Source organism: Alternaria novae-zelandiae (assembly GCF_023758075.1).
Source record: "Alternaria novae-zelandiae strain BMP 2774 chromosome Unknown scaffold_3, whole genome shotgun sequence".
Lineage (NCBI taxonomy): Eukaryota > Fungi > Ascomycota > Dothideomycetes > Pleosporales > Pleosporaceae > Alternaria > Alternaria novae-zelandiae.
The window spans coordinates 1,240,061-1,266,781 of NW_026056963.1; the positions used below are offsets into that span (position 1 = coordinate 1,240,061).

At 53.6% G+C, this 26,721-nt stretch overlaps 12 protein-coding genes across 12 annotated transcripts; 6 read left to right on the forward strand and 6 right to left on the reverse strand.

Moving 5' to 3' along the window:
• Positions 1 to 706: 706 nt before the first annotated feature.
• On the forward strand, positions 707 to 1,370 carry J4E88_002377 (uncharacterized protein; the record flags this gene model as incomplete). Its single annotated transcript, XM_049396042.1, has 4 exons — positions 707 to 710; positions 864 to 1,022; positions 1,076 to 1,225; positions 1,276 to 1,370. 4 exons carry the CDS (start codon positions 707 to 709, stop codon positions 1,368 to 1,370), a joined length of 408 nt encoding a protein of 135 aa, XP_049258446.1.
• Positions 1,371 to 2,288: 918 nt separating this feature from the next.
• On the forward strand, positions 2,289 to 3,524 carry J4E88_002378 (uncharacterized protein; the record flags this gene model as incomplete). The annotated part of the gene is made up of 2 exons (XM_049396043.1): positions 2,289 to 2,968; positions 3,017 to 3,524. The coding sequence occupies 2 exons, from the start codon at positions 2,289 to 2,291 to the stop codon at positions 3,522 to 3,524; spliced, it is 1,188 nt and encodes a 395-aa protein (XP_049258447.1).
• A 546-nt stretch (positions 3,525 to 4,070) lies between these two features.
• Positions 4,071 to 6,283, reverse strand: J4E88_002379 (uncharacterized protein; the record flags this gene model as incomplete). The annotated part of the gene is made up of 2 exons (XM_049396044.1): positions 4,071 to 5,221; positions 5,278 to 6,283. 2 exons carry the CDS (start codon positions 6,281 to 6,283, stop codon positions 4,071 to 4,073), a joined length of 2,157 nt encoding a protein of 718 aa, XP_049258448.1.
• A 597-nt stretch (positions 6,284 to 6,880) lies between these two features.
• J4E88_002380 (uncharacterized protein) lies at positions 6,881 to 7,311 on the reverse strand (the record flags this gene model as incomplete). The annotated part of the gene is made up of 2 exons (XM_049396045.1): positions 6,881 to 6,955; positions 7,006 to 7,311. The coding sequence occupies 2 exons, from the start codon at positions 7,309 to 7,311 to the stop codon at positions 6,881 to 6,883; spliced, it is 381 nt and encodes a 126-aa protein (XP_049258449.1).
• Positions 7,312 to 7,652: 341 nt separating this feature from the next.
• On the forward strand, positions 7,653 to 9,202 carry J4E88_002381 (uncharacterized protein; the record flags this gene model as incomplete). The annotated part of the gene is made up of 2 exons (XM_049396046.1): positions 7,653 to 8,069; positions 8,120 to 9,202. 2 exons carry the CDS (start codon positions 7,653 to 7,655, stop codon positions 9,200 to 9,202), a joined length of 1,500 nt encoding a protein of 499 aa, XP_049258450.1.
• Positions 9,203 to 9,502: 300 nt separating this feature from the next.
• J4E88_002382 (uncharacterized protein) lies at positions 9,503 to 11,273 on the reverse strand (the record flags this gene model as incomplete). Its single annotated transcript, XM_049396047.1, has 4 exons — positions 9,503 to 9,997; positions 10,053 to 10,574; positions 10,631 to 11,136; positions 11,192 to 11,273. 4 exons carry the CDS (start codon positions 11,271 to 11,273, stop codon positions 9,503 to 9,505), a joined length of 1,605 nt encoding a protein of 534 aa, XP_049258451.1.
• An 822-nt stretch (positions 11,274 to 12,095) lies between these two features.
• Positions 12,096 to 14,878, reverse strand: J4E88_002383 (uncharacterized protein; the record flags this gene model as incomplete). Its single annotated transcript, XM_049396048.1, has 3 exons — positions 12,096 to 13,569; positions 13,681 to 14,649; positions 14,874 to 14,878. 3 exons carry the CDS (start codon positions 14,876 to 14,878, stop codon positions 12,096 to 12,098), a joined length of 2,448 nt encoding a protein of 815 aa, XP_049258452.1.
• Positions 14,879 to 15,502: 624 nt separating this feature from the next.
• On the forward strand, positions 15,503 to 16,363 carry J4E88_002384 (uncharacterized protein; the record flags this gene model as incomplete). Its single annotated transcript, XM_049396049.1, has 1 exon — positions 15,503 to 16,363. One exon carries the CDS (start codon positions 15,503 to 15,505, stop codon positions 16,361 to 16,363), a length of 861 nt encoding a protein of 286 aa, XP_049258453.1.
• Positions 16,364 to 16,621: 258 nt separating this feature from the next.
• On the reverse strand, positions 16,622 to 18,523 carry J4E88_002385 (uncharacterized protein; the record flags this gene model as incomplete). The annotated part of the gene is made up of 3 exons (XM_049396050.1): positions 16,622 to 17,810; positions 17,865 to 18,263; positions 18,312 to 18,523. 3 exons carry the CDS (start codon positions 18,521 to 18,523, stop codon positions 16,622 to 16,624), a joined length of 1,800 nt encoding a protein of 599 aa, XP_049258454.1.
• A 502-nt stretch (positions 18,524 to 19,025) lies between these two features.
• Positions 19,026 to 19,586, reverse strand: J4E88_002386 (uncharacterized protein; the record flags this gene model as incomplete). The annotated part of the gene is made up of 1 exon (XM_049396051.1): positions 19,026 to 19,586. One exon carries the CDS (start codon positions 19,584 to 19,586, stop codon positions 19,026 to 19,028), a length of 561 nt encoding a protein of 186 aa, XP_049258455.1.
• A 770-nt stretch (positions 19,587 to 20,356) lies between these two features.
• On the forward strand, positions 20,357 to 21,580 carry J4E88_002387 (uncharacterized protein; the record flags this gene model as incomplete). The annotated part of the gene is made up of 1 exon (XM_049396052.1): positions 20,357 to 21,580. The coding sequence occupies one exon, from the start codon at positions 20,357 to 20,359 to the stop codon at positions 21,578 to 21,580; it is 1,224 nt and encodes a 407-aa protein (XP_049258456.1).
• A 462-nt stretch (positions 21,581 to 22,042) lies between these two features.
• J4E88_002388 (uncharacterized protein) lies at positions 22,043 to 26,674 on the forward strand (the record flags this gene model as incomplete). The annotated part of the gene is made up of 7 exons (XM_049396053.1): positions 22,043 to 22,050; positions 22,117 to 22,905; positions 23,044 to 23,837; positions 23,889 to 24,185; positions 24,862 to 24,910; positions 24,982 to 26,611; positions 26,663 to 26,674. The coding sequence occupies 7 exons, from the start codon at positions 22,043 to 22,045 to the stop codon at positions 26,672 to 26,674; spliced, it is 3,579 nt and encodes a 1,192-aa protein (XP_049258457.1).
• Between the last annotated feature and the right edge of the window lie 47 nt (positions 26,675 to 26,721).

The window sequence follows — 26,721 nt, forward strand, 5'->3', positions numbered from 1 at the left end:
GGTCGTCAAAGACTTGGCTACGATGCCCGGTCTGGACATGATGTCACTCTAGGATGCTGTGTCTGTCATCTCACGACTGCGATGAGTTCTGGATCGAAGATAACATTGCCGTCTTCTCTGAGCTCGTAAAACCGCAACAACTGTCGTCACCTCCTACGTTGAGGCTCTGCAAACGTGAACGGGCTACGCTCGGCGATGAATGTTCGGGCTGATGACACAACATACCAGCCTCTTCCTTTCTCAAGCCGCCCGACTCGATCCCGAGACGGGCCATGAACAATGACGGTGAGCAAAGATGGGAAACAAAGAACATGTTGGTCCATTAGGAGCCGTTGCCGTGGTTCATGCATGGATGGAGGCCTTGAGAACCCTGTAGCTAGCGTAGGCTGGACACGTCCGGTGGCTCCTGCCATTGGAGGACAGCACACGTGATGTACAACACATCGGCGCGGATTAGAAAGCTCCAAAAATTGCCATCCACTCGTTGGATAATGGCTGTGAATAGTGTTGAAATAGGCCTGAAAGCGGCTAGCACTGGTGAGCTGGCCGAAAGAGGTCGCAGCTATAATATGTCATCGGGCGCCCATTGGTTTAGACGTTGCAGCACAGACGCAGTTCGCGCGCTGCATGAGCGATTGGAGAGCTTCCACCATTTTATATCTTGACCCGACCCCTCCTCACATCCCACCGTTGCTCCATACTGAACATGAGTGGCCCGGGAGAAAATCGGTACGTCTGAGAAAATGCGCACGCGAAGCTGTGGGAGCTCATGCATACTGACAACTGGTACAGCTGGCGGCGGCAGGGTCAAGCCAACCGCAACTCCAACTCGGGCGCAAACACCCCCACCAAGGACCATGCAGGCCGGCAGCAGGCCATGCCAGCGCCCACGGGGAACGTATGGGGAGCCAAGCAGGGGAAAGGACCAGGCCCCGCGGCTGCACCAGCTCAAGCGCAGCCCGACCAGCACGTACCCGTGAAGGAGTTCAATGCGAACGAGGTCAGGGACTTCCTCAAGAAGAGTACGTCTATAGCATTGCTGGTACATGATATGGCATGAGCTAATCGATTGCAGAATACCTTGAGAGCACAGCCAGTATGAACCTCTCCATCACCCGCGCGCATGGCCAGAGGACTAACATGCATTCAGACCAACCCTCGGTATACCACAAGGTCCCCGGCGACTCTGTCCCGACCCGAAGCACTGGCGCATGGGGCAAAGGAGGTAAGGCGTCATCGAACCACCACCGAGGCTGGCATACTGACAGAGACCAGGCACCATGACACACCTCATGCCGACCGGCCAGGACTTCTTCACACAGCTGAAGAAGCAGATCGCCAGTCTCGAGCAGACCAAACCCGCGCAATAATCGCATACACACCCGATATCCATTTCAGCGGCATTATGAGGGCATTACAGGAGTTCTGTGGGCATTGAATTGCATGGGTGCTATATGGCAGTACCTATAGCGGCATGAGTAAGGTCATGTTCAGGCGTCTTGGAGTTTGTGAGCGTGTTTCGGCCCAGCTTAGGATGATCGCACGCGATACCCATCTTGAAAGTGTTTGGGGTTGAGGTTACACAGCATTGGAGAGCGTTCGGATGCAAAAGGTCGTATTGTCTGACATGTGTCTGAGTCAACATTCACTATCAGTCACAAAGAATCCACAGTCGTTACTATATCAGACACAACTGCTGCGTACTAGTAAATGAGTGAAATACGAGCATCATCGTATCAAGGTCACCTGCTACCAGGATACCCATACCCCTTTCACTCGTGCAAAGAAGGGTCCACAAGCCTTCGCGCAAGCCACTAATTCCAAACACACGGCAAGCGTCAACAAACACCAGGCTCGACGGCTGGACGGCAACCGAGGCTCCATCGTTGTTATTTCGCACGCCTTGACTGCACGCGCTCTATCGCTAAGCGGCACAAGCCACTTATCATCACGCATCATAGCACTTGGTACTTGAGGCGCATCTCCGCAGCCACAGCCAAGGCGGCACCATCGCTGAAGCTCTGAGGCCGTCAACACGCCGATACCCCGCCACAGGACCTCCTATCCCAGCGCAATTACATAGACTTTTGGCGGCTTGTTAGGGCAGAGCCGCGTCGTGCAGGTGCAGCGAGGCTGACGCGCATTGCGCGCCCTGGATCACGGTTCACTCCCGCGTAGATCTCCGACTGGGGACTCCTAATGCGGTCCGCCTTTGTTCATTTCCGCGACTTCACGAGCCTTCGACGTGTTCGGAACACCGGCGACTATCGCAATACCACGACAACGCCATGTCGTCCCCTCCCAGCACTCCCACCCAACGGCCTGCGTCTTCGCACCGCCGACACCCCTCCAGTCTAGACATGTCACACAACACCTCATCGAGACGGCAGTCCTTCACCCGCCGCAACTCGGGCTACTCGCCCATAACGCCGCGCTCATCGCATGAATTCGAACACAGCCCCGCGCACCAATTCGACGGCGGAGGAGACGGCAATGGCTTGGGCAACTTGGCCGACGAGCTCGGCGAGATGTACGACGATGACGACGAGGGCATGGAGGGCGAATACGGCGAGGAACTGGACGAAGCACAGGACGAGAACATCGGCACGGCTGTAGAGCACGACGGCTCTTATGGAGTCGACAGCGCAGCTAGCCTCAACGGTGTACGGGATAGTGGGGTTGCCATGCAGGACTCGTCTCCGGCGCGCCTCAGTCCAGGGTCGGCCGTTAAGACGAAAAAGCACACAAGGCAACGGTCGCTGTACGATGGCTCCGACTACGGTGACGACTCTGACCTGGAAAATGAGGGCATCTCGCCCGCGCTCGACGCGCGGATGGCTGCTATCGAGAGTCTGGCACGGAGAGGCATGGAGGAGAATGGGAGCGCATCGGACGAGGTGGTGAAGAGGGTCACACAACAACTCCGAGATCTTGGCAGCCAGATTGCTATGGAGAACGGAGCGACGAGGTATGTTTTGATTTGCAGGCATATCGAGTCATCGCTAACAAAACCCAGACTAAAGACTGCCCATGAGGCTCTGACAACGCATCTAACACACCAATCGCGTACCCTTACCTCCATCGCCGTATCTTTCTCAGGTCCATTCGCCATCCTTCCCGACCCGGAAGACATCGACGAACTTCTCCCCATCATACAAACTACACTGGAGCTGCTACCCCACCCCTCCGCCGATCCGCTCGTCGCGATCTCCCACCTCACCCACTCCAGCCGCGAACTCATCCAACACCTCTCAAACGTCAGCGATACCCTACACATGTCACGGCAAACAACCGCAAATGCAGCCAGAAGGCTCAAAGTCAGCAAAGAACAATTGCAGGACTGGAAACGCGACAACGAGAAGACGCAAGAGGGACAGGAATACATTGAGCATGGGGACTGGGACCGACGGCTCAAAGAGAGGGAGGCGAAACGGGCTTGTGCGAATGTGCTGGATGGGTTCGAGGACGTCTGTGGACAGTGGAGGAAGAGACTCTGCGAGGGTCTGGGCGTCGCGAGTGCGTAGATCTTCCCTGCGTGTCTCTCTGGGCTGTTCTACCTCAGCGAGTCTTTTGCAGGGCTCACGACTGACCCAGTACAGGCGCGGATGTCCCGGACGAGGACGCATATATTCGCCCTTCTTGGCATCCTGCCTCCGCCAGCACAGCGCCGGAACCGCCGGCAGAGTCAGACTGGTCCGACTGCACTCCAGTGAAGGCGGCGCCCAAGAAGCCGACTCAACAAACCAGCACAGACTCGATGTTTCCAAACTCTTCGGATGAGATGCATTGATCACCACTTCTTTTTCCTATGTTGTATTTGTTGCATTGATATGGCATGGCAGTAAGGTGTTTTTGGCGGCGGCAACTGATAGATGGAGAACCTGGTAATACCCCATTTATATCTATAGCTTCAGGACAAGCGCTTGTCTCATTTGTAGGAGTTGGGGGCCTTTTGATAGATGAAGAATGAAAGGCATTACAGTATTGCAGGTGGGAAGTCGCTTTTGGAAGTTGTGGTCGTTGGGATTATGCTAACTAGGAGATTTGATAACAGCTACAGACGATACAGCTCATGCTAGCTTCCGGATCGAGCTCACGTCGCTTACTCCGGTACCTTCGACTACCTTCGCCTCGATGACCTCATACACAGGCACCTCCTTGAGTCTCTCGACGATGTGATGCAGCGTTGGCAGCCCCTTCCAATCCAGAGCGTCGAAAGAAATTTCAGCCGAGCTCGCCTTCAGCGTCCGCTCGACCTTCTTCTCCACGGTCTTCGCATCCTCCTCACCCGGCAGAAAAGCGGTGTATTCCACATCCGCCTGCCCGCGCTCCTTGCTACCCATATTACCAGTAGCCGGTACATACTTGTGCAACAAAAGGCCCTCGTCTTTCGGAAGAGGAGGAGACAGTCTTGGCGCCTCACCGTTCGTTGCAGAATGTTCCTGCAGTCCGGACAGTGACATACTGCAGAACTTGGATGACATCCAGCCTGCGTCGAGCGTCCACTTGCTGCCGTCACTCTTCACATCGAGCTCGGCGAAGAGCTTCGGGAAGCCTAGTTCCTCCCTTCCGCTCAGTATGGGATCGGCCAGGTTCTCGAACATGACAGGCAGGTATGTGCCCGTCACCGTCTCGCCATCCGCTTTCGTGTGCTGGATGCCATGGATGTACAGCCCGAAATGACTGTATCCTCTACCGCCAAGCCACTCAAGATTGTCTAGCTGCGTCACCGCGAAACTCGCATAGCAAGCCGTATCTGCAGCCGCAAACTTCAACTTCTCCGTCGGCAACAGGTTCTCCAACACAGTCCTGCTCGTTTTAAATTTGATACTAGCAGTCTTGAACGTAGCCTTCGACCCATCTCTCGGCCGTCCAGCGAAGTCTTGCCTCGGGCCTGGCATAGGACCAAAAGCCGTAGGCATTCTCCAGAACAGACCTTTCTTGTTCTCCCACTCCCATTTACGGAGCATTTGACTGGAGTAGTCCCATTCGTCGTGGCCGAAGTTGTAGTTTGTGAACTTGTGCGGGTCGACTGGTGGGCCGCTGCCGAGGTCTTTGCCTGCTACGCGGGAGTACTCTTGGATGGTGGAGGCGCGCTCGTATCTGCATTTTTCATAGAGCTTGAGGCGGGCGGGGATGGAGTCGAGGGGTGTGCCGAGGGGGAGCATGACGGCGAGGGAGGCGGCGTCTTCGATGGCTTGGCCTGCGCCTTGTCCTTGGTCTGGGATTTGGTCAGCTTGATCCTCGTTGCGATGATGAAGCGAGGACTGAACTTACGAGGTGTGAATGGATGTGCAGCGTCGCCAATAAGCACCAGCTTCTCATCTGTCCAGGTCGGCAGTTGGTCCATGTCCAGCAACTCCCACACTTTCAACGTCTCCTCGTCCGCCATACCCAGCAACTTGAGTATCGCAGGCTCAAAATCTTTGTACACATCCAACATCTTGTTCAAGTTACCCTGGTTCTGCCAGTCACTGCTCCCGGGTTCTTTCGGATCAATCTGACTCTCAGACGTCGGATGAATACAAACGAAGTTCAACAGCGTGTTGTTGGATGTCGGGTACACAACCACTCTGCGATCCCTCGCAAAGATCATAATGAGATGGCCCTCCTTCTCCGCAAACTTGCGCGTCATCTCATCATCCAGCGCCCGCTGCCTGGGAATCAGGAAACGGAACGCGCTCTTGCCACTCCCAAAAGTCTTGATGTTTTCCGCGCCAGGGATACGCGGTCGTGTCTTGGAATGCACGCCATCTGCGCCAACAACAACGTCGCTCTGGATCTTCTCCCCATCTTCTAGTACAACAACACCCGCCTTAGCATCAACATCCACGACCTTCGCCCGCAGTCTAAGCACAGCCGGCTTCCCCTCCCCCTCCTCACACGTAGCCAGCCTCTTCAGCTCACTGTGCAGACTCACGCGATGCCCAAGCTGCCAAGGATGCTGCCACCGCGCTGCGTCGTGCTCGAGCGGCACGGTAAAGAGTTCCTTGCCATTCGGCAGCATCTGCGTCATCAGACGACACGCTACCGCGCCTTGGGCTTCTGGGACCATGCCCATGCGGCGGAGGAGACCGTTGGCATTGGGTGCGAGGTGCACGGCTGCACCGAGTTCGTTGGCGAAACGGGAGGCTTCGAGAAGGGTTACTGTGTGCCCGCGTTGACGCAGGAAGATGGCTGCGCTGAGGCCACCGATGCCAGCGCCGCATATTGTTATCTTGAGGGGTTGTGAGGATGGGGACGTGTGCCCGTTGATACCGTTGGTACCGTTCGTGAAGTCCATAATGGGTGTGTATGAGAGAAGCGTTGCAAGATGCTTGAAGTCGCAACAGCACAGTATGAGAAGAGAGCAAAGAGTATGTCTCAAGCCCCAGATGAAATTTGTCTAGATAGCTCTGGCAACTAGATCCCTTCTACTTCTGCCGGTTCACAAATCGTGTTTGCCTTGATGATCGGTTCAAGATGGGGATGGGCCCTCCACTTCCCGGCGCTGTGGGTGGGCATGCGGGTTAGTATGGGTGGGTTGGTGGTAGACTGATGCAGGGCAAACTGCGAACGCGCTTCTCGGAGTCCGAAGAATGATTACTATCGGCGGAGTGAGCTGTCGTAGTTTGTAGGCTAAATGCGATGTGGGTGGTTGTTGGTGGCGCATGCTGACTGAGCCGAGGATGCGCGTATGTGGTGTTCGCTGCATGTATGTCATGAGGGACGCCTTAACGAGATCGACATGCGCGTTGGGCAATATACTCTGGAATTTATCATAGAGCACTGCAAACATGGTTTTGACGTTTCACAACAGATTGCAGCAGTATCATGCTTGGAGAAAAGAATTGACAATTGCGAGCGCCGTAAATATGTTGGTCTATGTACACCAAGTCCCTCACCACTCCCCACCAATCTTGTATCCAACATTCCAGAATCGCCCCACGGTATTCCGCCACGCTTTGGACATTGTCTGCGTGATTATCAGCATGCATGCCCTTTTAATCAAGCTCACATACTCACGGATTCCAAAAACACGCCTGTGAACATGACTCCGACAAATGCTTGTTCAATGCCGTTCAAATAGACTCTCCGCTCGCTCTGGTCGAGTTCGTGGTTGATCGGGCGGTACGCAGGAACACGGCGATGTTCCGTCGGCCAGTCGCTAGGATTCTGCTGCGATTGCGTTGACGACGAATTCGGTGCGGGATGCGCATTAAGGCTTGTATCGAGCCCTTCGGTTTGGTCCCCGCTGTGATGGAGATCGTAGTCTGCGAGGGTGGCCTCGAGGTTGTAGTGGATCGGGTTGGCGGTGGTTGTTACAGACATGTTGACAGCGATAGCAAACTTGGTGGGACAAAGATGGGCGACGACGTCTATGGTATCAATCAACAATATTACTACCCCGAGCGACGTGAGATGGAAGTACGCGTCCCTCGCGGTCCGAAAGTTGGAGACACGCGGAGAAGCTGGGGCAGGGGTCGCAATCGTCGGAATGTGGGGGGATTCATCGCGCCCGCGTACTGTCGGCAGCATTGCCGGCGCAGATGGGCTGACTGCCGTGTCAGAATATCCGTACACCTCCTAGAGCTTACATTACATATCGCAGTCTGGAGGACATTTCTTCTGGAAAATCATTGTTGTTGTTCAGTCTGTTCCTGCCATTCGTAATGTCGTCGCCCATCACCCCCGAAGTTGCGCTGGCCAATCTCCAGGCGACTGCGCTTACTGCCCGCTGCCACAACGCTCTCTTCCGTCTCAAACAACTCAAATCGCTGCACGATGCGCTGCGCAACAACAGCAATGCAATTGCAGATGCCCTGAAGCAAGATACGCATGTGTCAGATGAAGAGGCAATCACCGAGGTTGCGCTTGCCCTGGATGTGGTCAAAGAGCACTATGGCTCGATCGATGCGGCCAAAGAGCTGGAAGCCGAGTACAGAATCACCAATGGCAAAGATGCTAGTGATAAGAGAGAACCTTGGGGTGTTGCGTATATCGAGCCTCAAAGAAGTCATACGCCATTCTTCTCGGTCATTGCACCTTTGAGCGCTGGTCTCGCAACCGGCAGCTGCATAGCACTGAAGGTCAGTTTTCTGCAAACTTCAATATGAAACGTCATCTAACGATATTGCAGCTCGAAAACAACCTTCGCGCACTCCCTTCTCTGCTCCGAAAGCTGCTTACCGAAGCCCTCGAATCAGATACCTTTGCTGTCATCTCCTCCGATCCTCCTTCAGACTCACTATCAGCCTGTCTGCAAGTATTCCAAGAGACACAAGTCAGCTCGCCAACATACACACAACTCGTATCACCACGGAACAAAGTCGTCGCAGTCGTAGACCGCACAGCAGATCTCGCATCAGCAGCCGAGCAACTAGTAACAGCACGCTTCGCATTCGGTGGAACATCACCATATGCACCCGACGTCGTCCTCGTCAACGAGTTCATCAAGAAAGAGTTCCTAGAGCACGTTCTTCGACACTCCCTCCCCTTCCTGGCTGGATCAAGTGGCGTGTCAAACGGCTCAACGCACGCAAGAGAGCACAAGAAGTCTTCACGCGTGGCAGAGACCTTCCAAGCACTCACAGACAGCAAGTCATGGAAGCTAAACACCATAACGCAAGGCGACAACGGCGCCGTCGTCGAGCTCACCAACCTCTCCTCCCTACCATCCAAGTCCCCACAGCCCGTCTTCTGCGTCTCAGCAATCACATCTTTGGAACATGCCATCAGCCTCGTCGAGGACGACCTGGATCCCCAACAGAGTCTGCTGGCTGCATACCACTTCGGCACCCCGTCTACGGGCAAGTACCTCTCACAGTTCGTCAACGCCGACGCATCATTCACGAACAACATCCCCTTCCGTCTGCTCCTCGGCCCGGCTGCTCCCTCTTTCCAGCCCGTCGATGTAGAGAAGCGATACACGGCTCAGCATTTCACTCGTATCTCGCCCGCCTATATCGCAGCACCTGCCTCGCAAGCGACAATGTCAAAGGTTCTTTCGGGTAAGGACTCGAAGAAGGCCGCGGCAGAGCTGCTTAGCAAAGCGACACAAGAGATTAAAGAGAAGAAGCGCGCTGAGTCAATCGCTATTGGGTACTTTGAGCAAGGTATCTTTATCGGGTTGGGTGTGTACGGTATTCCTATTTTGACATGTATTGGCTCGGCGCTTTTCTTTGGTGTAAGGGCGGGCTTGAGGAGGTGGGCTTTCGTTTGAGGGTGGGGTGTAATATAGATTGAATGGTATTGCGCATTCTTACAGAGAGCTACGTTCTCGTGTTGGGTGATTGTCGTGATGCGCTAATTATGAAGTTGGCAGTGCGATGCTCGCTGGTCATCAAGAACAAGGGCGGCAGACTTAGGAGAAAGAGCTAGAATTACGGCGCACTTGAACATCACGGGGAAAATCAGAGTAGACACGTTCAATGAAGACGTTAATCCGAGATTGTACGCTACGGAATACAGTGAACACTAACGGAGCTACTCAGCAATAATTACCCCAGGTCCACATCTCTCCCTACAAACCCGCGCCTTCAGGAACCCACTTAGCAGTCCAGATCCTCAGCCGCTTCCCCCAGATCAACATCGGGATCGTCAACAACCCAAACACACCCATAAGCATACCGAAGATACCAAACGGCTCCGCAGCACCCTGATGCGTAACCCACTCGCCCACAAAGAACGTCCACGCGAAACTAACGATAGCCCGCACACACGTAACAGCAACGAAGCAGTCTCCAGCGAGCACCCCGTAGGATTCAATCAGGTAGTTGAAGCCAACGGAGGGCGCTTGCATGAGCCCGAGAGCGACAAGACCGAAGCCGAATTGGAGACCAACCCACCCGGTAGGCGAAGGGTTCTGCGCTACGAAACCGAAGATCAGAGCGCCGATTGTGGCGAGAGCGAGTGCGGGCAGTGCCGTGACGAGACGAGACTCAGGTTCCGAGAAGCCGTGGAGGTCTTTCTTTGCGAGGCGCTTGGTTGCGAAGTCGGCGATGAGGTAGGTATAGACCTGGAGGTAATGTATTAGTAAAAGCTAAACCTGATTCAGAGTTATAGGAACTTACGCATCCGAGAAGAGCGCCAAAGATACCGCCGATGTTGATGAGTCCGACGTTCTTTCCCCACAGATAAGGCGGCGCGGCAACGAGTTGAGGTCCTACACTCGACATGGTGACGATGAGGCCGACGAGTCCGGCGTACCACCCTGATACTAGCCACACACCTGGGAGTCTGAGGGTCTTGTATGGAGCGAGGAAGTTTTGCACGAGACCAGGGCGGTAAGACCAGAGTCGAAGAGACTTAGCGTAAGAGTAAGATGGGTAAGAAGATGGGCTGGCGGCATCTGCGACAACGACTCTCTCTTTGGTCTCAACGGTCTGCTTGTCGGGATCGTCGGAGAAGGTGATGGTGGTGGATTTGCGGTCGTAGAGGGTTTCGGCTTGGAAGAAGAGGCAGAGAACGAATGTGATGGCGGAAAGGAGCACGTTCATCCAGTGGAGCCAGGAAAGGCCCATGTCGGCGACGATATAGCCACCCGCGACGGCGCCTACGAGGGAGCCAAAAGACAACATGACCGTGTATATGGCCTGTGGACGTTCTATTAGTGCCAGTTCACTCGAAGGATGTGGGAAAAAAGACTTACCAAAGCACGTCCACGCTGATGGACAAAGAAGATCTCACCAACAACATCCGGGCTCACAGCATCAGCCGGCCCACCCCCGATACCCATGAAAATTCTCGCAGCCACCAGACTGTTGAAGCTAGTCGCAAGACCAGCCCACATACTCGAGAAAATCAGGAGCAACAAGCTGCCCAGAACGACCGGGCGGCGACCAAAGGTGTTCGCCAGCGGCACCCACCACAAGTTCGACGCGCCCAGCATGAGGATGTTACACGCGATGAAGTACGTCAACTGCGAGAACGTCTTTGGCGGGAAGCCGAACACGCCCGTGGACGCGTAGATCGGCAATGCACTCGAGATGGAGGCACTGGTGAAGTTTACCACGAATGGATGTATTGACATGACGGCCAGAACTGCGAGCTTGCGCCACATGGGCAGGTTGAGAGGATCCGCTGGGTCGGCGGATGGCTGAGGCACGAGGCGGATTTCATCGTGACCTGTTTGCGACGCTGTCCATTCGAGATGTTCTGATGGTAGCTTCATTAGCAAGGAAGACGTTCAGGGGAGTGGATGATATCTTACCAACCAGCGTTGCGGTTCCTGGCGGTCGGGCATTCTTCACCTCCTCTTTCGAGATGCTGAACGCCTGCTTTAGAGAAGTCATCGCGATGAACTAGTAGCAATCTGATGATTCAAGCCGAGTAAAAATACCGCGGAGATGATTATGCGATGCCAACGATCAGCGGTATCCAACAACAAAGCTGTCTGTGGCCATAGTCCTCCAATCTAAATAGACCGCACGGTCGAACCGTTGAACAACACGCCTTTGCAAGGCACGTCGGTGTGTTACGCCTGGTATCTCGCCGTCGACAAATCAGACAGGCTTCATAGCGCCTCACAACACTCTCATTGGACGCTTGGACTCCGTCGCATCCCCAGTCTGGGGTAACTCGGAATGTGGAGGCGACCAAGACCATCTGGATACGGCCAAGATTTGCGGGGTTTGCATCTGGAGAAAGCTAGTTGCAGCGGATTGTGCAAGGGAGAAGCTAACATGACGGCGCGAGATCGAGTTTGGAATCCTTGGATCTGACCTTTTCCGGCTGTGCGGTGGAAGGATGGAGCGAGATGCATTGGCATATGGAGTACGGGTGGGGAACGTGCGCGGCTTTGCTGCAAGTGACAGTATTGTCTTGGCGTGATGAGCAAGCATTGGGCATTTACGTGCGTAAGAACCATCCAGAGCGCTGGGCTCGAGGTCGGCACCAAGGATTGATGGTCTTGATCGCTATTCACAGGCTTGAAGCGGGAGTCGTCCATTCGCATGGGCTGGCTCTCGGGCGTTGAATTAAACCGAACATCTCATAGATGAGATATGACTATTACCAAATGTTGATGAAGTATAGCAATGCGCCGGCGCTTCATGAAATCCTACATATAGTCGTACATGCGCGAGTCGAAATTACCATCATACATGCTGACTTGCTCATTTGATGGCAGATCGCAGGCCTTCCAGCAATTGCACCAGGTTACCGACCAGCGGCGGAGAAGGTTCTGATGCGTCATGATGCGCTCGAAGCAGTTGTGTCAAGCCGTCCATGACTCCACAAACATCGCTCAAATGGGTGGGATGTTGTGATCCGGAATTTTTGATCGCTGGAATACCACGATCTAGAGTGATGAACTTGCGGGCGCTCAACGAGTCGTCCCCGTTGAGCACAACAGCCGTGTCGATCTGTTCTGTTGTTACGGATCGTCTGAGAAAGCCGTAAACCCATAGTATGAGCCCCGCATGATACACCGCAATGGCGTTGAAGTTACTGAGCAGAGCTTTTGGTAGCACCTCAGCGGCGCGCAAGATCTGACCAGCGTGCCATAGCGCTTGACGCGCTGAGGGAGTCTTTGCCCAGTCTCGAAGGCCGGGGTACGCGCTGCGTGCTTCTTCTTGCCCTTCGATACCCGCGAAGAGCTGAATGTCATCGAGAGGTGCATTGAGATGAACTAGCAACATCTCCAGTGTTATCTCAACGCTCTTAGTCATGGGAGGTGTGCTGAGCCTGAAATCTTCCAGCTGCTTTGTGAGCTCTTGGTAGCGCGACGACAGAATGAGGCTGTTGGTTGACAGCGACTGTGACCTAGATGTCAAGGCGCACATCTGACGATATTCCCATATTGGACCCCACATCAGGTACAGATAAGTCGAACTGGCATAGTCGTGTTGAGTGAGGTGCTCCAGATCAAGTAGGCATTCGGTCGCTGATGGTCGCTTCGCAGTTGCCGATGCGTCATTCAGATACGCCATTTTCCAGTTTGCAGCGGATTTGGCCTGCCATAATGAGCTCGGACTCGGCAAGGGTAATTGCATCTCCGCGTAGGAAAGCAGTGGTGGCTTAAGCAATGCCATCGACGACTGCCGATCGAATTCGAAGGCGCGATGAACCAAGCGAAGAAAGGACTCTTGGTTGACCCAACTCAGCCATTTGTCTTCCAAAACAGAGCCCTGATCGTCAGGAGACGGACTGATCTCCTTCCAAGTCGAACGACGAAAGCGGCCACCACGGCGAAGCATCGTCATCAGCGGCTGAAGAAAGCTCTCTGCAATCTCCATCTTCCGGCTGATGCCACTCCACATACCAACTTTGAGTTGCAGCAGGAACGTCTGCAGGTGTTGAAGATCCCTGATAGCTGTGTTGTCCTCTTCGAATGATTTGGACTGCCCTAACCTGGAAGCCTCATGAAGAGCGTAGCCCAGCTTTCGCAAGGATATGTCAGGAAGAGTGGCCGCTCCAGCAGACACGACAGAAGCAAGCAACTCCGGATTCAACTTCGAGGGTGAAAAAGTAGGAAGGTGAAACCACGTTGGCGCGTCTATCGATGGCGAAGAGAGGAAATACTGGATCAGGCCGTCGAGTAGTTCCATACTAGGAAATGCCGATGCGATACGTTTGACGTTCTCTCGGCTACAGGTGTCGAGAACCAAAGCCATCAGCCGGTCGCGGCTGGCACGTGGTAGTCTAGAATTAAAGTCAGTATATATTTATTGTGCGCCTTAATCGCGGATCTTGACTTACTTCTCTGCCACGACGCGGCGGTGTGTGAAGTTGGAACGTCTATAACCGTCCTTTTCTGTGTCCGGGACAGCCAAGTTGACTTGTTCCGCAGTGGGGTTTCTGGACCGTTGGGGGAGATAACGCCAGATGCTCTGCTTGAATGCTTCCGCCCTTACAGGAGCCGTATCAGTCTCGGGTACGGGTTGTTCAGCGCCATGGGCGTCCGTGGATGGTGTATCAGCAGCGAACGGGACCTGGAAGTTGTATTGATCAAGGAGACCGAGATCAAGGTCGGTCAAGCCAACATCTAGATCGAAACTGAGGTCCATGATACCCCGGGGAGTTGCCTGGCCGGACAGGAACGCTTCAAATGGGGGCATGCTGCGGAAATAGTCTGGCAAGAAGGGATTGTGCCCTGGCGTGTTGTCAAAGTGCGCAATCGAATTATCGAAGAAAGGCATAGATGCGCTCGGGTCTTCGTAGTTCTGGTTCATCGCGACAAGGCCGCCGCCGTTGTTGGGCGGTGGTGGCTGCATGTCGCCCATACCTGCTGTCCTTGTCTCGAGATCGCCCGAAGCTACGGAGTGTCGGTGCATTGTATTCGCGTCAGTAACGACTAGGGTCGCGTGGTTGTGAAAAGGTTCTGGAGTCTCTGAGGTCGTAGATGCAGATGTATTGACGCTGCCGCCGTGAGCCGGCAGCGATGAGGGGTAATCGAAGCCATTCGACAAATCGAGCAGATCCTGCGCCGCATGAACTGCATCAATCTCATGTATGTCGTTTTCGTCTGTAACCGGGACTTCAGGTACCCGGCAGGGTATCTTCTTCTTCTTGCATCGACTGCATGGCTTCTCGTCTTCGCAGCGGAGATGGCTTTGGGAGCAAGCTTCGCAGGCCTGAACGACTCTGGTATCGCGAGCGATCTCGCGCTTTTGTCGCTTGCTTGCAGGCTCTGTGTCGTGATTTGTTACGTGTCTTTTGAGTAGATCTCTGTAACATGTCAGCGAAGTATAACTTTTTGCATGCAATAAAGCACTCACATTCGCGCAAAGCCTTTAGAACAGACGGGGCAGATGTAGGGCTTAGATTTTGTATCTGTCAGTGCTGGATTAGCATTGCGAATGGGACATGATGAACATCATATGCGAACAAGATGCTCAAGACGCGAAAAAGCAGTTCTTTCGGCGCGAGTCAACGACGCGAACGCGTCTGACGCCATTATGACGGCCAACTAGCTTCAATTGCAAGTAGTCAGGCACACGGCTGACGGACCACATTGTTCACTAATTCTAAAAGCACTTACGCGCCCTCACGTGCCTCGTAAGGTGATCCGCTCTCGTGAAGGACCGTTTGCAGGTGCTACACTGGAATAGGCGTGGTGGTTCGGCTTCTGCACTGGCTAGCTGGACATTTGCTGATGTCGGGGCAGTCTGCATGCTGAGGTGCTATCGGGTGGCTTCGAAGAACGATGGCATCGGGACGGAGGGACAGAGGAAAGTGGAGGGAAGCTGGAGATAAGGTTGTGGGTGGAGAGGAATGCGGAGATCGACAGGACACGGGCGTGCCTTCTTCCCCTCGGCTAGACGCTCGGCCTCTCCTCCAACCCTCCCCACATCACGACTTTTGCCGCCGTAAGCACCTGGGACTGCCTATACAGCGCTGATCATAATGGGTAAAGCTTCCAGTGAAGCCGCGTGTTGGACACGACGTCTGCCAATTTGGCCGTGTGATATCAATATCGCAACAAGTCCGCCACAACCTCGCGACACGGACATCTAACCTGATCATCTACTATCTTGGCCATCCCTTCCAACTCAGTCTACGGCTGAAACAACACACCGCAATGGCGCCACCCGTCCATTTCTTCTCCCATGGCTCGACAATGATGCTGGGTGAGGAATCCCAATCCGCCACCTATTGGAAAGCCTGCGGCGACGAAGCCCTCTCCCACGGCTTTAAAGGCGTGATTATGATGGGCGCGCATTGGGACGCCCGCGGCGTAAACCGCATCGACGTAGCCATGAACCCCAAGCCCATCAAGTCGCCCGTCGCATACGTCCACCCCCGCAAATACAAAGACTACGAGCTCGTCCCCGATCTCGAGAGTGGAAAGAAGTGCATAGCAGCGCTAAGAGAAAAGGGCATCGATGCGCGACCGAATGAGACCTTTGACTGGATCCACGACACATACTTGATTCTCATTAGGATGTTTCCTGAGAAATGCCCTCCAACAACGATCATCAGTATGAACTCGCGGTTCGACCCACATCTGCACGCGCGTGTGGGTAACATCTTGGCCAAGTTCCGCGACGAGGGCTACCTGATCATCGGGACGGGTGGCGCGGTACACAACCTATACAGAAATCACTGGGCACAGATGTTGAGATACTCGGACAACTTTGCCCAGCCATACCCACCAGAGGCTCCGATGCTGGAGTTCCGACAGAGTGTTGAGGACGTCTTTGTTCGCTGCTGTAGGAAGGATGCGAAGAAGGGTAGTCTGACTCGTGGTATTACAAGGTTGATGAAACATCCCATGTTCAGGGATGCGCATGCCACCGACGATCACTATATGGCGGCGTGCTTTGTGGCTGGGGTTGTTGACGGGAGCAAGAGGGATGGCGACGAGTGTGTGCTTGGTGCTGAGGATTGGGAGTTGGTGAACATGTGCAACAGCCAGTTTACTGTCGGAAGATGGGAGTAGAAATTTTGAGTACTATATATATCCAATTCACTTCTTGTCGCATTTATGACCGTCACACAACATCGTCACTCCCAACGAATTTGCGATTCCACCTACTGTCATGCTTGAAGACTTGAATCAACGCTGTTCCTCATCGTTGGTGTTCCGCGTATGTTTGTGCTTATGCGACGTGGGACGAACACATGATATTGCGGTAACGGTAGAGACAAGTTCATGTAACGAGATTTGAACTTTCATTCCAACAACATATTTACTGATCTATTTAGGCGGTACAATCGGCAGAGTGACATAGTTCACAGCCTTCTCGCTAAAGTGCAAATGATTCCATCCCGCAAACTTCTCCTCGCTCCTGTCCTCAGGATGATTGTGTTGGAAGATACCACTACCTTGTGTATCACCGCTGCTAATCTCGAACACGATCTTGCCACCCTTCTCAACGATGACGTTGGTTGGCCAAACCTCCACATCCACGGCGTATACGTCGCCGGGTATGACGGGCTGGACGTCGGTGCTGAAGTAATCTCTCCATGGGAGGTATTCGCGGTGCTTGGGGTGGTCTGGGTTGGTCTTGCGGAAGCTGACGCGCAGCCAGCCCTTGGCGAGGGGAATGGGATCGCCTGCTGTGCCGGTGTAGTAGACTTCTTTGCCTTCGGGCGAGATGTAGCGTAGTGTGAGAAAGAGGTCGATGTCGGATGGCGTTACACCGTTGGAGTGAGCTGAGAGGGAAACGTTCAGGTGTGCGACGATGTGGCCGGTAATCTCAGTCTCTTCCTCGAATGGCGCAGTGGTGAACTGGAGAAGCTTGGGGTTGTCGAGGGTGCCAAGCGCCTCGTATGACAGCTTCTGTGGCCTGTTGGTGATGGGCTGGACTTGCGTCAAAGTCTGGGATGGCGTAAGGTAGAACTTCGAATAACGTGTTCGTGCAATGGGCCACTCGTTCTCCGTTCGTCGTTCATACACCTTTTCTTTCTCGGCGTCGTTGAAGCCAATGTCGCCTTTACGCAGGACCATGTCAACAGGAGGAAGCTTGCCCTTGACAGACCACCCAACTCTGTCATCGCCCTTGAGGAAAGCATCGAGGAAGCTTCGTTGTATCTCCACTTCTTCCTTGTAGTAGAATGGCAAGTCGTGCCTTCCCGTGATCATCCGTAGGTACTTGAACTCAGAGCCCGCATGTGCGTACCCTTCGATGTTTCCGCGGAGATGGAGCAGAATGCCGCCCCAGTTGCCGACTGAGAGCAGCGGTACTTCGATATCGCTCATGTCGTACTCTTTGCTTGCATAGTATAATTCGTCGCGGTACTTGAATGCGGCGGTGTCGATCGTCTGGTCTTGTCGGTTCTTTGCGCGCACTTCTTCCGAGAGGTTACCATCGACGGTGTCCGGTCCCCAATTGCGCTCGGCACGACCTGGGCGACCATATTGGTTCGTGATGACCTGGCGATTCCTGGTAAAAGTCAAGTTAGCATCCGAAATGCAGCAGATTTTGAGAGATACTCACCACCAGAAGTCGATGAACTTGTTGCTCAAAATACCTCCATGGCGGCATCGATCACGGTAGTAATCGCTCATGCCCTCCCATGGAATGACTGCAGCAAGTCCCTTGGGCTTGCGCGCCGCCACACGCCACTGGGATCCAGCATAGTAGCTGATACCGAGTAGGCCGACCTTTCCAGACGACCATGGCTGCTCAGCCGCCCACTCGACAACATCGAAGAAAGCCTCGCTTGTTCCGCGCGACATGGTGTCCAAGAAGCCTGGAGACTGGCCCAAGCCACGTTCGTCGGCGCGCACGATGATGTAGTCATGCTTCGTCCAGAAACCTGGGTCTGGCGTCTCCCATGCTGAGTGATCAGAGTGATGTTCGGGGTTGACTTCGGCGAACGACTTTCCGTGAAAGCTGGAAATGTTAGTTGCTGCACGGCTGAGAACCTCCGTTTCGACTTACTCCTTGTAGTGGATATCCTTTCCATACGGTCCGTACGTCACCAGCACAGGAAGCTTCGTGCCCTCCTTCGTGGACTTCGGCCGGTAGACGTTGCATCGAATGATACCTTTTGAGGATGTCTTCAGCGGCACTGCGACATTCTGCTCGTACAGGTAGGGAAACGACGACTCGTCAATCAAGTAAGCATCTTTGATTTCTAGCTGGTCAGACATTTTGTGTATTTGGTACTTGGGAAGGAAGAAACATACTTCATCCAGCATTTGGATATATACATCGTACTGCGACGCGTAGTGGATGCTCGTGCCGACGACGCGCCGCTGGTAAGGTGCGGCGGCAGTGTTCGAGGGGCAGATTTCGGAATGTGGAGGTGCCGCCTTCCAATTGGCGCGTTACCTAAGTTGACCTTCCACGATTACAGACACGCGAACAGGAACACGCCTTCTTACAGACCCAACATCTGGCACCTGGTCTGAACTCGTACGAGCTTTTCACTTTTTGTTGCCTCGGGACAATTGATCAGCCGGCGTCAGCCGAGCTTTCGCTCCCTGTACTAACAATGCCATTTCAACTTAGGCCATCAAGGGCAGTCGTATGCCGCACTCACGATGTCAGGAAATTTAGTTGAAGCTACATATGGCACAGCACGGCTCAGAGCAAGATGATGTATATGCGCGATGATGCGATGGCTTCATGTTTCTACAAGTAGTACTGCGACTACGACGATGCTGGAACACCCTGCATGTTTCCGTAGTCCTCCTTCAGGGCCTCACCACCGACCTCTACTGGTTTACATTCTTGGAGAACATACATCATGCGTCCCCAAGATGTGGTGCTGGTGTTTCTCCAAGCGTGCATCGTGCCCCTCTGGATCGCAACATCTCCCCTCTTCATCAACCTTGTCTCTCCCGAATCCAGCACCAACTCCATCTCACCTTCCAGCACGACACCATAGTCAAGAGAGACTGTGCGGTGCATAGGTGAAAGATGACCAGGTGCTACGTCTACAAAGCGTAGCACTGTTCCTCCCCCAACAACCAGACCTGGAGATGACTCGAGGTAAGGCTTGTAGACCGCTAGGTCGGCGTCCTTGTTCAGATCGACGGGAAATCCTTTGGTAACGTATCCGAGCCGGAAGTCGGCATTTGGAATGTGGTCGACTTTGGCTTCTTCTGGAACCGCATCGGAGAAGATGGCTTTCTTGGTGGTGGGATCGTGGGTTGTGATGAAGCGGTTAACCTTGGGAAGGTCATTGGCGATTTGGGGTTTGGAGGCCATCTTTGGAGGTGATCTGGGGGTATAGAGAGGTAACTGAGCGTCAAGATTATCTGATTGTGGTGTATGAATACAGACGCTTCGTGTGATTGGAAAGAAGATTCAAGACCTGATGATCATGAACATCTCAAACGCGTCGCGCTGAACCCGCCTAGTGAACTCATATACAGGATCCCGATGTGGAGGGCAGAGACCCTGCATCCGCCATCTGCCGGCGCAGGCTCGGTATATCCCGTGCGGGGTTTTGCATAGCACACATGCTTCCCCAACCGTTTTGAATAGAGTTGTTGGATGGGGTTGTACGAAGGTCTTCGGCCTGGAGTGAGATGTGAGCAAGCGACAAGTACTGCCACTGTTCGGGAGTGAAGATGACGCGTGTCCTGCTTATCGATTGACGGACGCGCTTGCCCACTTCCGTACTAGACCGAACGCGTACGGCCGAAGGGTTGAAGGTTGTCCCGCGAAGTTTGGACTGGACGCGATCAATAGCTGCGTCAACTTCAGCCGGATAACCATGGAACGCTCAGTCTCCACTCTCGACCATTGCCGTGTTCAGCTCAGGACATATTAGCTTACAGGAGTTGATGGGATGTGGAGGAGCTGTATCCGAGATGGTAATCCCCACCTACACAATGTCTGGCGAGCTTAGATTCGGGTTAATGTTGGTAACTGTAGTCTGGAATCTGAGTATTGCGAGTTGGATATCGTGTATTGCTCTTTGCTAACAAGTCGACCGAAATCTTGACACCAGAATACCTAAGACTCACGACACAATGGCAGACAATTACGCATCGCACTTCGGTGTCAACAACATCCCATACGGTATCGCAAGCTCTTCGAAGCGCTCTGCACCACAGTGTGCCACGCGCATCGGCGACGAGGTCATCTTCCTCGCAGAGCTCGCGGAGCATGATTCCCTCAAAGCCGTCTCAGCACCGCTATCCTCCATCTTCCGCGAATCCACGCTGAACACATTTGCCGCGCTGGGAAAAGACATACAAAGTCAAGTACGCTCGGCAATACAAGAAGCATACAAAAGCAAGTCACATGCCAATTTCTCAGAGAACATCAGCGATGTCACCCTCCATATGCCAGTCAGTGTCGGAGACTTTACAGACTACAGCGCTTCAGCGAACCATGTTCTGAATGCGGGAGAAGCGGTGCAAGGAGTTCGCGCCTATCCGCCTGCTTTCATGAAATACCCCGTGGGCTACGCAGGCCGGTCGAGTTCAATCACAGTCTCAGGCGCATCCGTTACAAGACCTCTGGGTCAGTTCATCGAGGACTACACCGTTCCGGAGAAGAAGATCATATTTGGCCCGTCACGGGGCTTGGACTATGAGATGGAAATCGCGGCAGTCATCGGCAAACCCGTTCAAGCTGGAACGTATTTGAACGCAAAAGACGCGGATGACCATATCTTCGGACTAGTTCTGCTGAACGATTGGAGCGCGAGAGATATCCAAGGCTTAGAGATGAATCCGCTGGGGCCTTTCAACGGAAAGAATTTCATGACTTCAATCACCCCTTGGGTCGTTACGCTAGAAGCATTGAAGCCACACGAGGTCTCGGCCCCGCCTCGCATGGAACCTGTAGCTTCCTTCATGGACGATCCCAACAGCATCAACTACAACATCCAGCTTGAAGGTCAGATCATCCGAAACGGTACTCAGACTACGACCTGCAAGGTTGGCTTCGAGACGATGTACTGGACCTTCAGGCATATGTTAGCGCACCACACTATCGGCGGCTGTGGACTCCGCACGGGAGATCTGGTAGCTAGCGGGACAGTGTCGGGCGAACAGGAACATGAACATGGATGTTTGCTCGAACTGACTAAGAACGGCAAGGCTCCAAGCAAACTGAGCGATGGATCTGAGCTACGCTACCTCAATGATGGGGACGAGGTGCGCTACACAGGCGTTGTGGGAGATGGAAGCACTGGTGTTGGGTTTGGAGTATGTGTTGGCACAGTGAAGCCCGCCCGGAAGGTTTAAGAGCTTTCGGATGCAAGTAGGCTGAGCAATCGTGGTCTATCTTCTGGGTGGGTTGACCAGTGGTTGGGTAGCGCCCTGGTTGATAATTGGTCGGCGAGCGTGGTACAGATGCGAGTGGCTGCATACTACCACCGGAGAGATCATTGAATTCAAGCCTTCCAATGAATCTTCGGTCCTTTGGGGCTTGCACATTGGACCCTAAATATCTCTAGCCACACGAAGCCCAGCCTCGTGAGCTTTCTCGCACACAGCCCTTGAGTTTCAGCTCTCATCACACTCTTTAACGCCCTCTGATATTGCACTTTCAACCTTGCGTGAATTCTCCTCAACCCATTGCAGTTTCTCAACCATACGGAGGCCGGAAGAGACTGTTACGCATGTGCTTCGCGCACAGCCTACCTAGGTAACCGTCTGCAGGGCTGAGCCAGCTTTGGACTCTGCGTAGATACAGCAACCACAACCATGGCAGAGTGAGTGCGATACAACCTTGCTCGAAATGTTGCATGTTTACAATCAAGTCTTAACACATCATCCAGATTCTCTCAGACTTACCTGCCGGATCGACCATCGAAGCTCGCGTTCGGGAAACGTCTTTCTCACAAGTTCAAGCCAAAGAAAGGGAGACCCAAGCAGTCGATAACCGAGTCATCTTCCGTCACGCCTAATGCCAGTCATCCTCAAGTTGCACTGCCAGTGTCTTGCGCGCGAGAACCACATATGGCTGACCACGTGCGCACGCGCCGGATTACGTCACAGCCCGCCCCACGATCACTTCTGAAGACTCGTCCACAAACACAACAAAGCGAAGTTGTCCAGCCTGGAAGGAGTCTCAGCATCGCTTCGCTTGTGCTTCCCGAGCCACATCTTGTATACCCAATCTCCGCGCAACCATCTTCGTACGATCCTTTACAGTCGGATGGACAAGGCGACGTGCCCCGGATACATAGGAAGGAACCTCCACAGTTGACAGTGAGAGACGCACTCACCGAGCAGTGGGGGAAGCTGCGACTGCCGAATGTGCCACTCGCACCTGCCGACTTGTCAACATCTAGTAGTGCAACAAACTTCTCACTTCCCCTCCAATCTTCCACCTCAACCAAGACCGTAGCTGCCAAAGCAGCATGGAACAGAATGGCGGTCTCGAATCCCATCTTGCCGAGCTTTCGAGAGGAGCCGCGTTCACAAGCGACACAGCCGGGTGTGAACCGCCCTTGTCAGGGCCAGACACATAGCGAACCCATAATGATCGACGATGACAGTGAACTTGATGCGAATGCAGGCTCGAACCGCCCTGGAGGCAACTTCGAAAACACAAACTTCTTCCAGTCAGGCGGATTATCACGACAGTCGCTGAATCGACGACGAACTCGAAAGGCGAGGTTTCTACGAATGAGGCCTGACCATCGATGTCAAAGTCCTGATTCATCGAGCAGTGGCTCTGAAGATATGCTAACACCCGATAGTTCGGACAGCTCAGAAGGTTCGGAGTTTGATCTTGCAGCTCGTGTTGCGCAAATCGAGAACCAGAACCCAGTCCGAATTACCAGATGTACACGCGGGTTGGGGTTTCCGCGCGGAGATACAGATCACGGAGCTCAAGAAGAGCAAGATCGTCTATTGGCTGAGCATCTCCAACGGGAAGAGGATGCGGCCTATCGAACGACAGCTTCGCTCATTGCGGAAGGGTCTGAAACATCTGCACCTCGAGCTGCGTCTCCTCGGGTACCGTCTCAAAAGAGTGGACGATTGGCCAGTTTGCGACGGGCCATTACCAACATCGGCACACGAGAGCATCCTATCGATCTAGACCCCGAACCCGACGAGCCCAAAGTTGTTGTTGCCGAAAGGGCGCGAATCCAAGACTATGTGGCGCTGTATGGAGAGCCTATGGATATTGATGGTGTATCGCCTTTCCATCAATACAACGCAAGGCCGATCGATACGCCACAGCCGACGGGCACCTACATAGATGAGAGGACGCATCTGCGGAGTCGCGATTGCGTCGTCTGTGGCGATAGCGTTCATGTCGTCGACCTACCCTCTCTTGCTGAATGTGATCATCGACCGGAGACGTGTGCGGACTGTTACTCAGGATGGATAAGCGTGCAGCTCCAAAGCAGTAGCTGGCGCGAAGCCAAATGTCCAGGAAACAAGTGCAAGACGGTGCTGTCATACCATGAGATCCGGCTATACGCGCAACCGGAGATCTTCCAGCAATACGACACATTCATCGCCCGAGCAGCTTTCAGCGAAGATCGTAAGTCGTAGCAACAACACTTTTGGGTTTCAGAAGCTGACAATGGCACAGCCAACTTCCGATGGTGTCGAGCGTGTGACTCCGGTCAGATCCACATGAGCGGTGTCGAAGGCAATATCTTTACATGTGTAGCATGTGGACACAAAGTCTGTATCATCCACGAGAACACATGGCATGAAGGCGAAACTTGTGAGGAGTTTGAATATCGATCTTCTGGTCGCAAGGAGCGAGACCAGAGAGCACAAGAAGAAGCGAGTCTTCAAGCGATCGGGAAGCTGGCCAAGAAGTGTCCCGGTCCAGGATGTACGTGGAATATTGAGAAGAACGATGGCTGCGACCACATGACATGTAAGTTTCGCGATGCTTTAGACGTCAATGACCGCTTGCTGACTTTCATAGGCTCGAAATGCCGCTTTGAGTTTTGCTGGATCTGTCTTTGCAACTACAACAACGTCAGAAGAGTGGGCAACTCGGCCCATACGACGACATGCAAGTACCACACAGGAAGACTTGTGTAGCGGTGGATGGCGAGTGATTTCATTGTAGCGAACTTTATACTTTCGCTAAGCACATGCTGGTCCTGGGAACTTCTAGCATCATTTAGCATTCGGGGTACTTACAAAGATTACGACGTCATGTCACTCTCTCAGACTTCACGTCGCGACGTCAGGCACTCCACTGCAAAATTACATCCGTATAGAGCGTATATCCCGGTAGCGTCCCATGTTGATGTCACGGACTCGGGCCCTACGCGCTCCGATTGGCGCAAATTACCCCTAGCCCTGAGCAACTCCCCGAATTCATACTACTTGTCAACAAACACAAAGACTTCACCGCCGCTTTTTGTGCCATTGGTGATTCGCGCGGTGTACTTAGCCTTTATGATCGTGCTGTGACGGCATTTGTACCTTTTTCAGCGGCAGTTCTTCTACTTCATATCTTGTCATCTTTGCCAAAAAATCGGCTTCATCTTTTTCGAGTCTGAACCCCTTGAAACAGCGCGTCGCCACACCCGCACCTACAGTAGCCATGTCAATGCGAGTGACGCGGTCGCAGGCCGGCAAGACACCCCAGTGAGTGAATGCCAGGTCGCGCGTGCACACTGTGCAGACATGTGCATTAGTTGCTGACATGCATAACGCAGAAAGCCTGACCGTCCTGGCTTTGTCGAGACCCCCGGGCGCAGAAAGTCGCAACGCAAATCGCTTGCGTCCGATGTCGACGACGGATACGAATCGACGCCCGAGCCAGAGAACTTCTTGAAGCCTCTCCGATCTGGCGACAGCGATGTGAAGCACGAAGTCGAGGAAAAGAGCAATGGCCATGCCAACGGAAACGGACACGCCAACGGCTACACGAACGGATACACGAATGGAAACGCAAACGGGCGCACAAAGAGCGAAAAGGAGATTGTCGAGCTGGACTACAAGATGGAGGCGGAAAAGTTCTTCTCGCCAAAGGACAAGTCCGGCCTGCACGAGTTCGGAGGCGCCATTGGCATGAGCAGTATGATGATCTGCTTCCCAGCGCTCATGTACTACATGTGGATTGGAGCGACCTTCTACGACGGCAAATTCCCTACACCGACCGCGGGCCAGAGCTACGGCGACTTCTTTGGACACATGTGGTATCTGGTAAAGACCGAGGCGTTCCCGAACAACAAAGCGTGGCAGATCTACTGGTTCTTTGGACTCATGCAGATGGCCTTCTACATGCTCATGCCGGGTGTTTACCGCAAGGGCAAGGCTCTGCCTCATCTTGGTGGAAAGCAGTTGGACTACTACTGCTCGGCCATGTGGTCTTTCTACTCCAGCATTGTCATCATGTTGACCCTCCACTTCACCGGTGTCTTCAAGCTGTACACTCTGATTGACGAGTTCGGCCACATCATGAGCGTAGCCATCCTTTCAGGCTTCCTCTGCTCGACAATCGCATACGTCTCAGCTCGCGTCCGCGGCGCTGACCTTCGGATGACTGACAACCCCATTGTCGACTTCTTCCTTGGTGCGGAGCTCAACCCTAGATTGTTCGGCATTCTGGACTTCAAGATGTTCCTCGAGGTCCGCATTCCGTGGTTCATCCTCTTCTTCCTTTCGCTCGGTACCTGCTTGAAGCAGTACGAACAGTATGGCTACGTATCCATAGAAGCCATCTTCCTGCTCTTTGCCCACTACCTCTATGCAGGCGCCTGCGCAAAGGGAGAGCACCTCATCATCACAACCTGGGATATGTACTACGAGAAACTCGGCTTCATGCTCATCTTCTGGAACATGGCTGGCGTACCTCTGTCGTACTGCCACTGCACCCTGTTCATCGCCAACCACCACCCATCCGAATACCAACTCCCGACCTGGTTTACCGCTCTCCTCACCCTTGCCTACCTTGGCGTCTACTACATCTGGGACACAACCAACTCGCAAAAGAACCAGTTCCGTCAAGAGGAGCGTGGTGTTGTCGACGAGCGCACTACCTTCCCCTACTTCAAGTACGGACGCATCGCCAACCCCAAGACCATCCAGACATCGCACGGCAACAAGATTCTGGCTGACGGCTGGTATGGCAAGGCGCGTAAGATTCACTACACGTGCGACTTGTTTTTTGCTATCAGCTGGGGTCTTATTACTGGCTTCAGCAGCCCGTTCCCATGGTTCTACTCCGTGTTCTTTGCGGGTATGATCATCCACAGGGCGCTGAGAGATATTGAGAAGTGCCGGGAGAAGTACGGTGAGGCATGGAAGGAGTACGAGAGGCAGGTGCCTTATTTGTTCATTCCGGTAAGTCCAACATATCGCGTCTTGACTGCATCGTCGCTAACATATCTGCAGTACGTGTTTTAAGTACATACCAGACCGTCGCTTTGATCTTTTACCATCTTGCGAGTCTT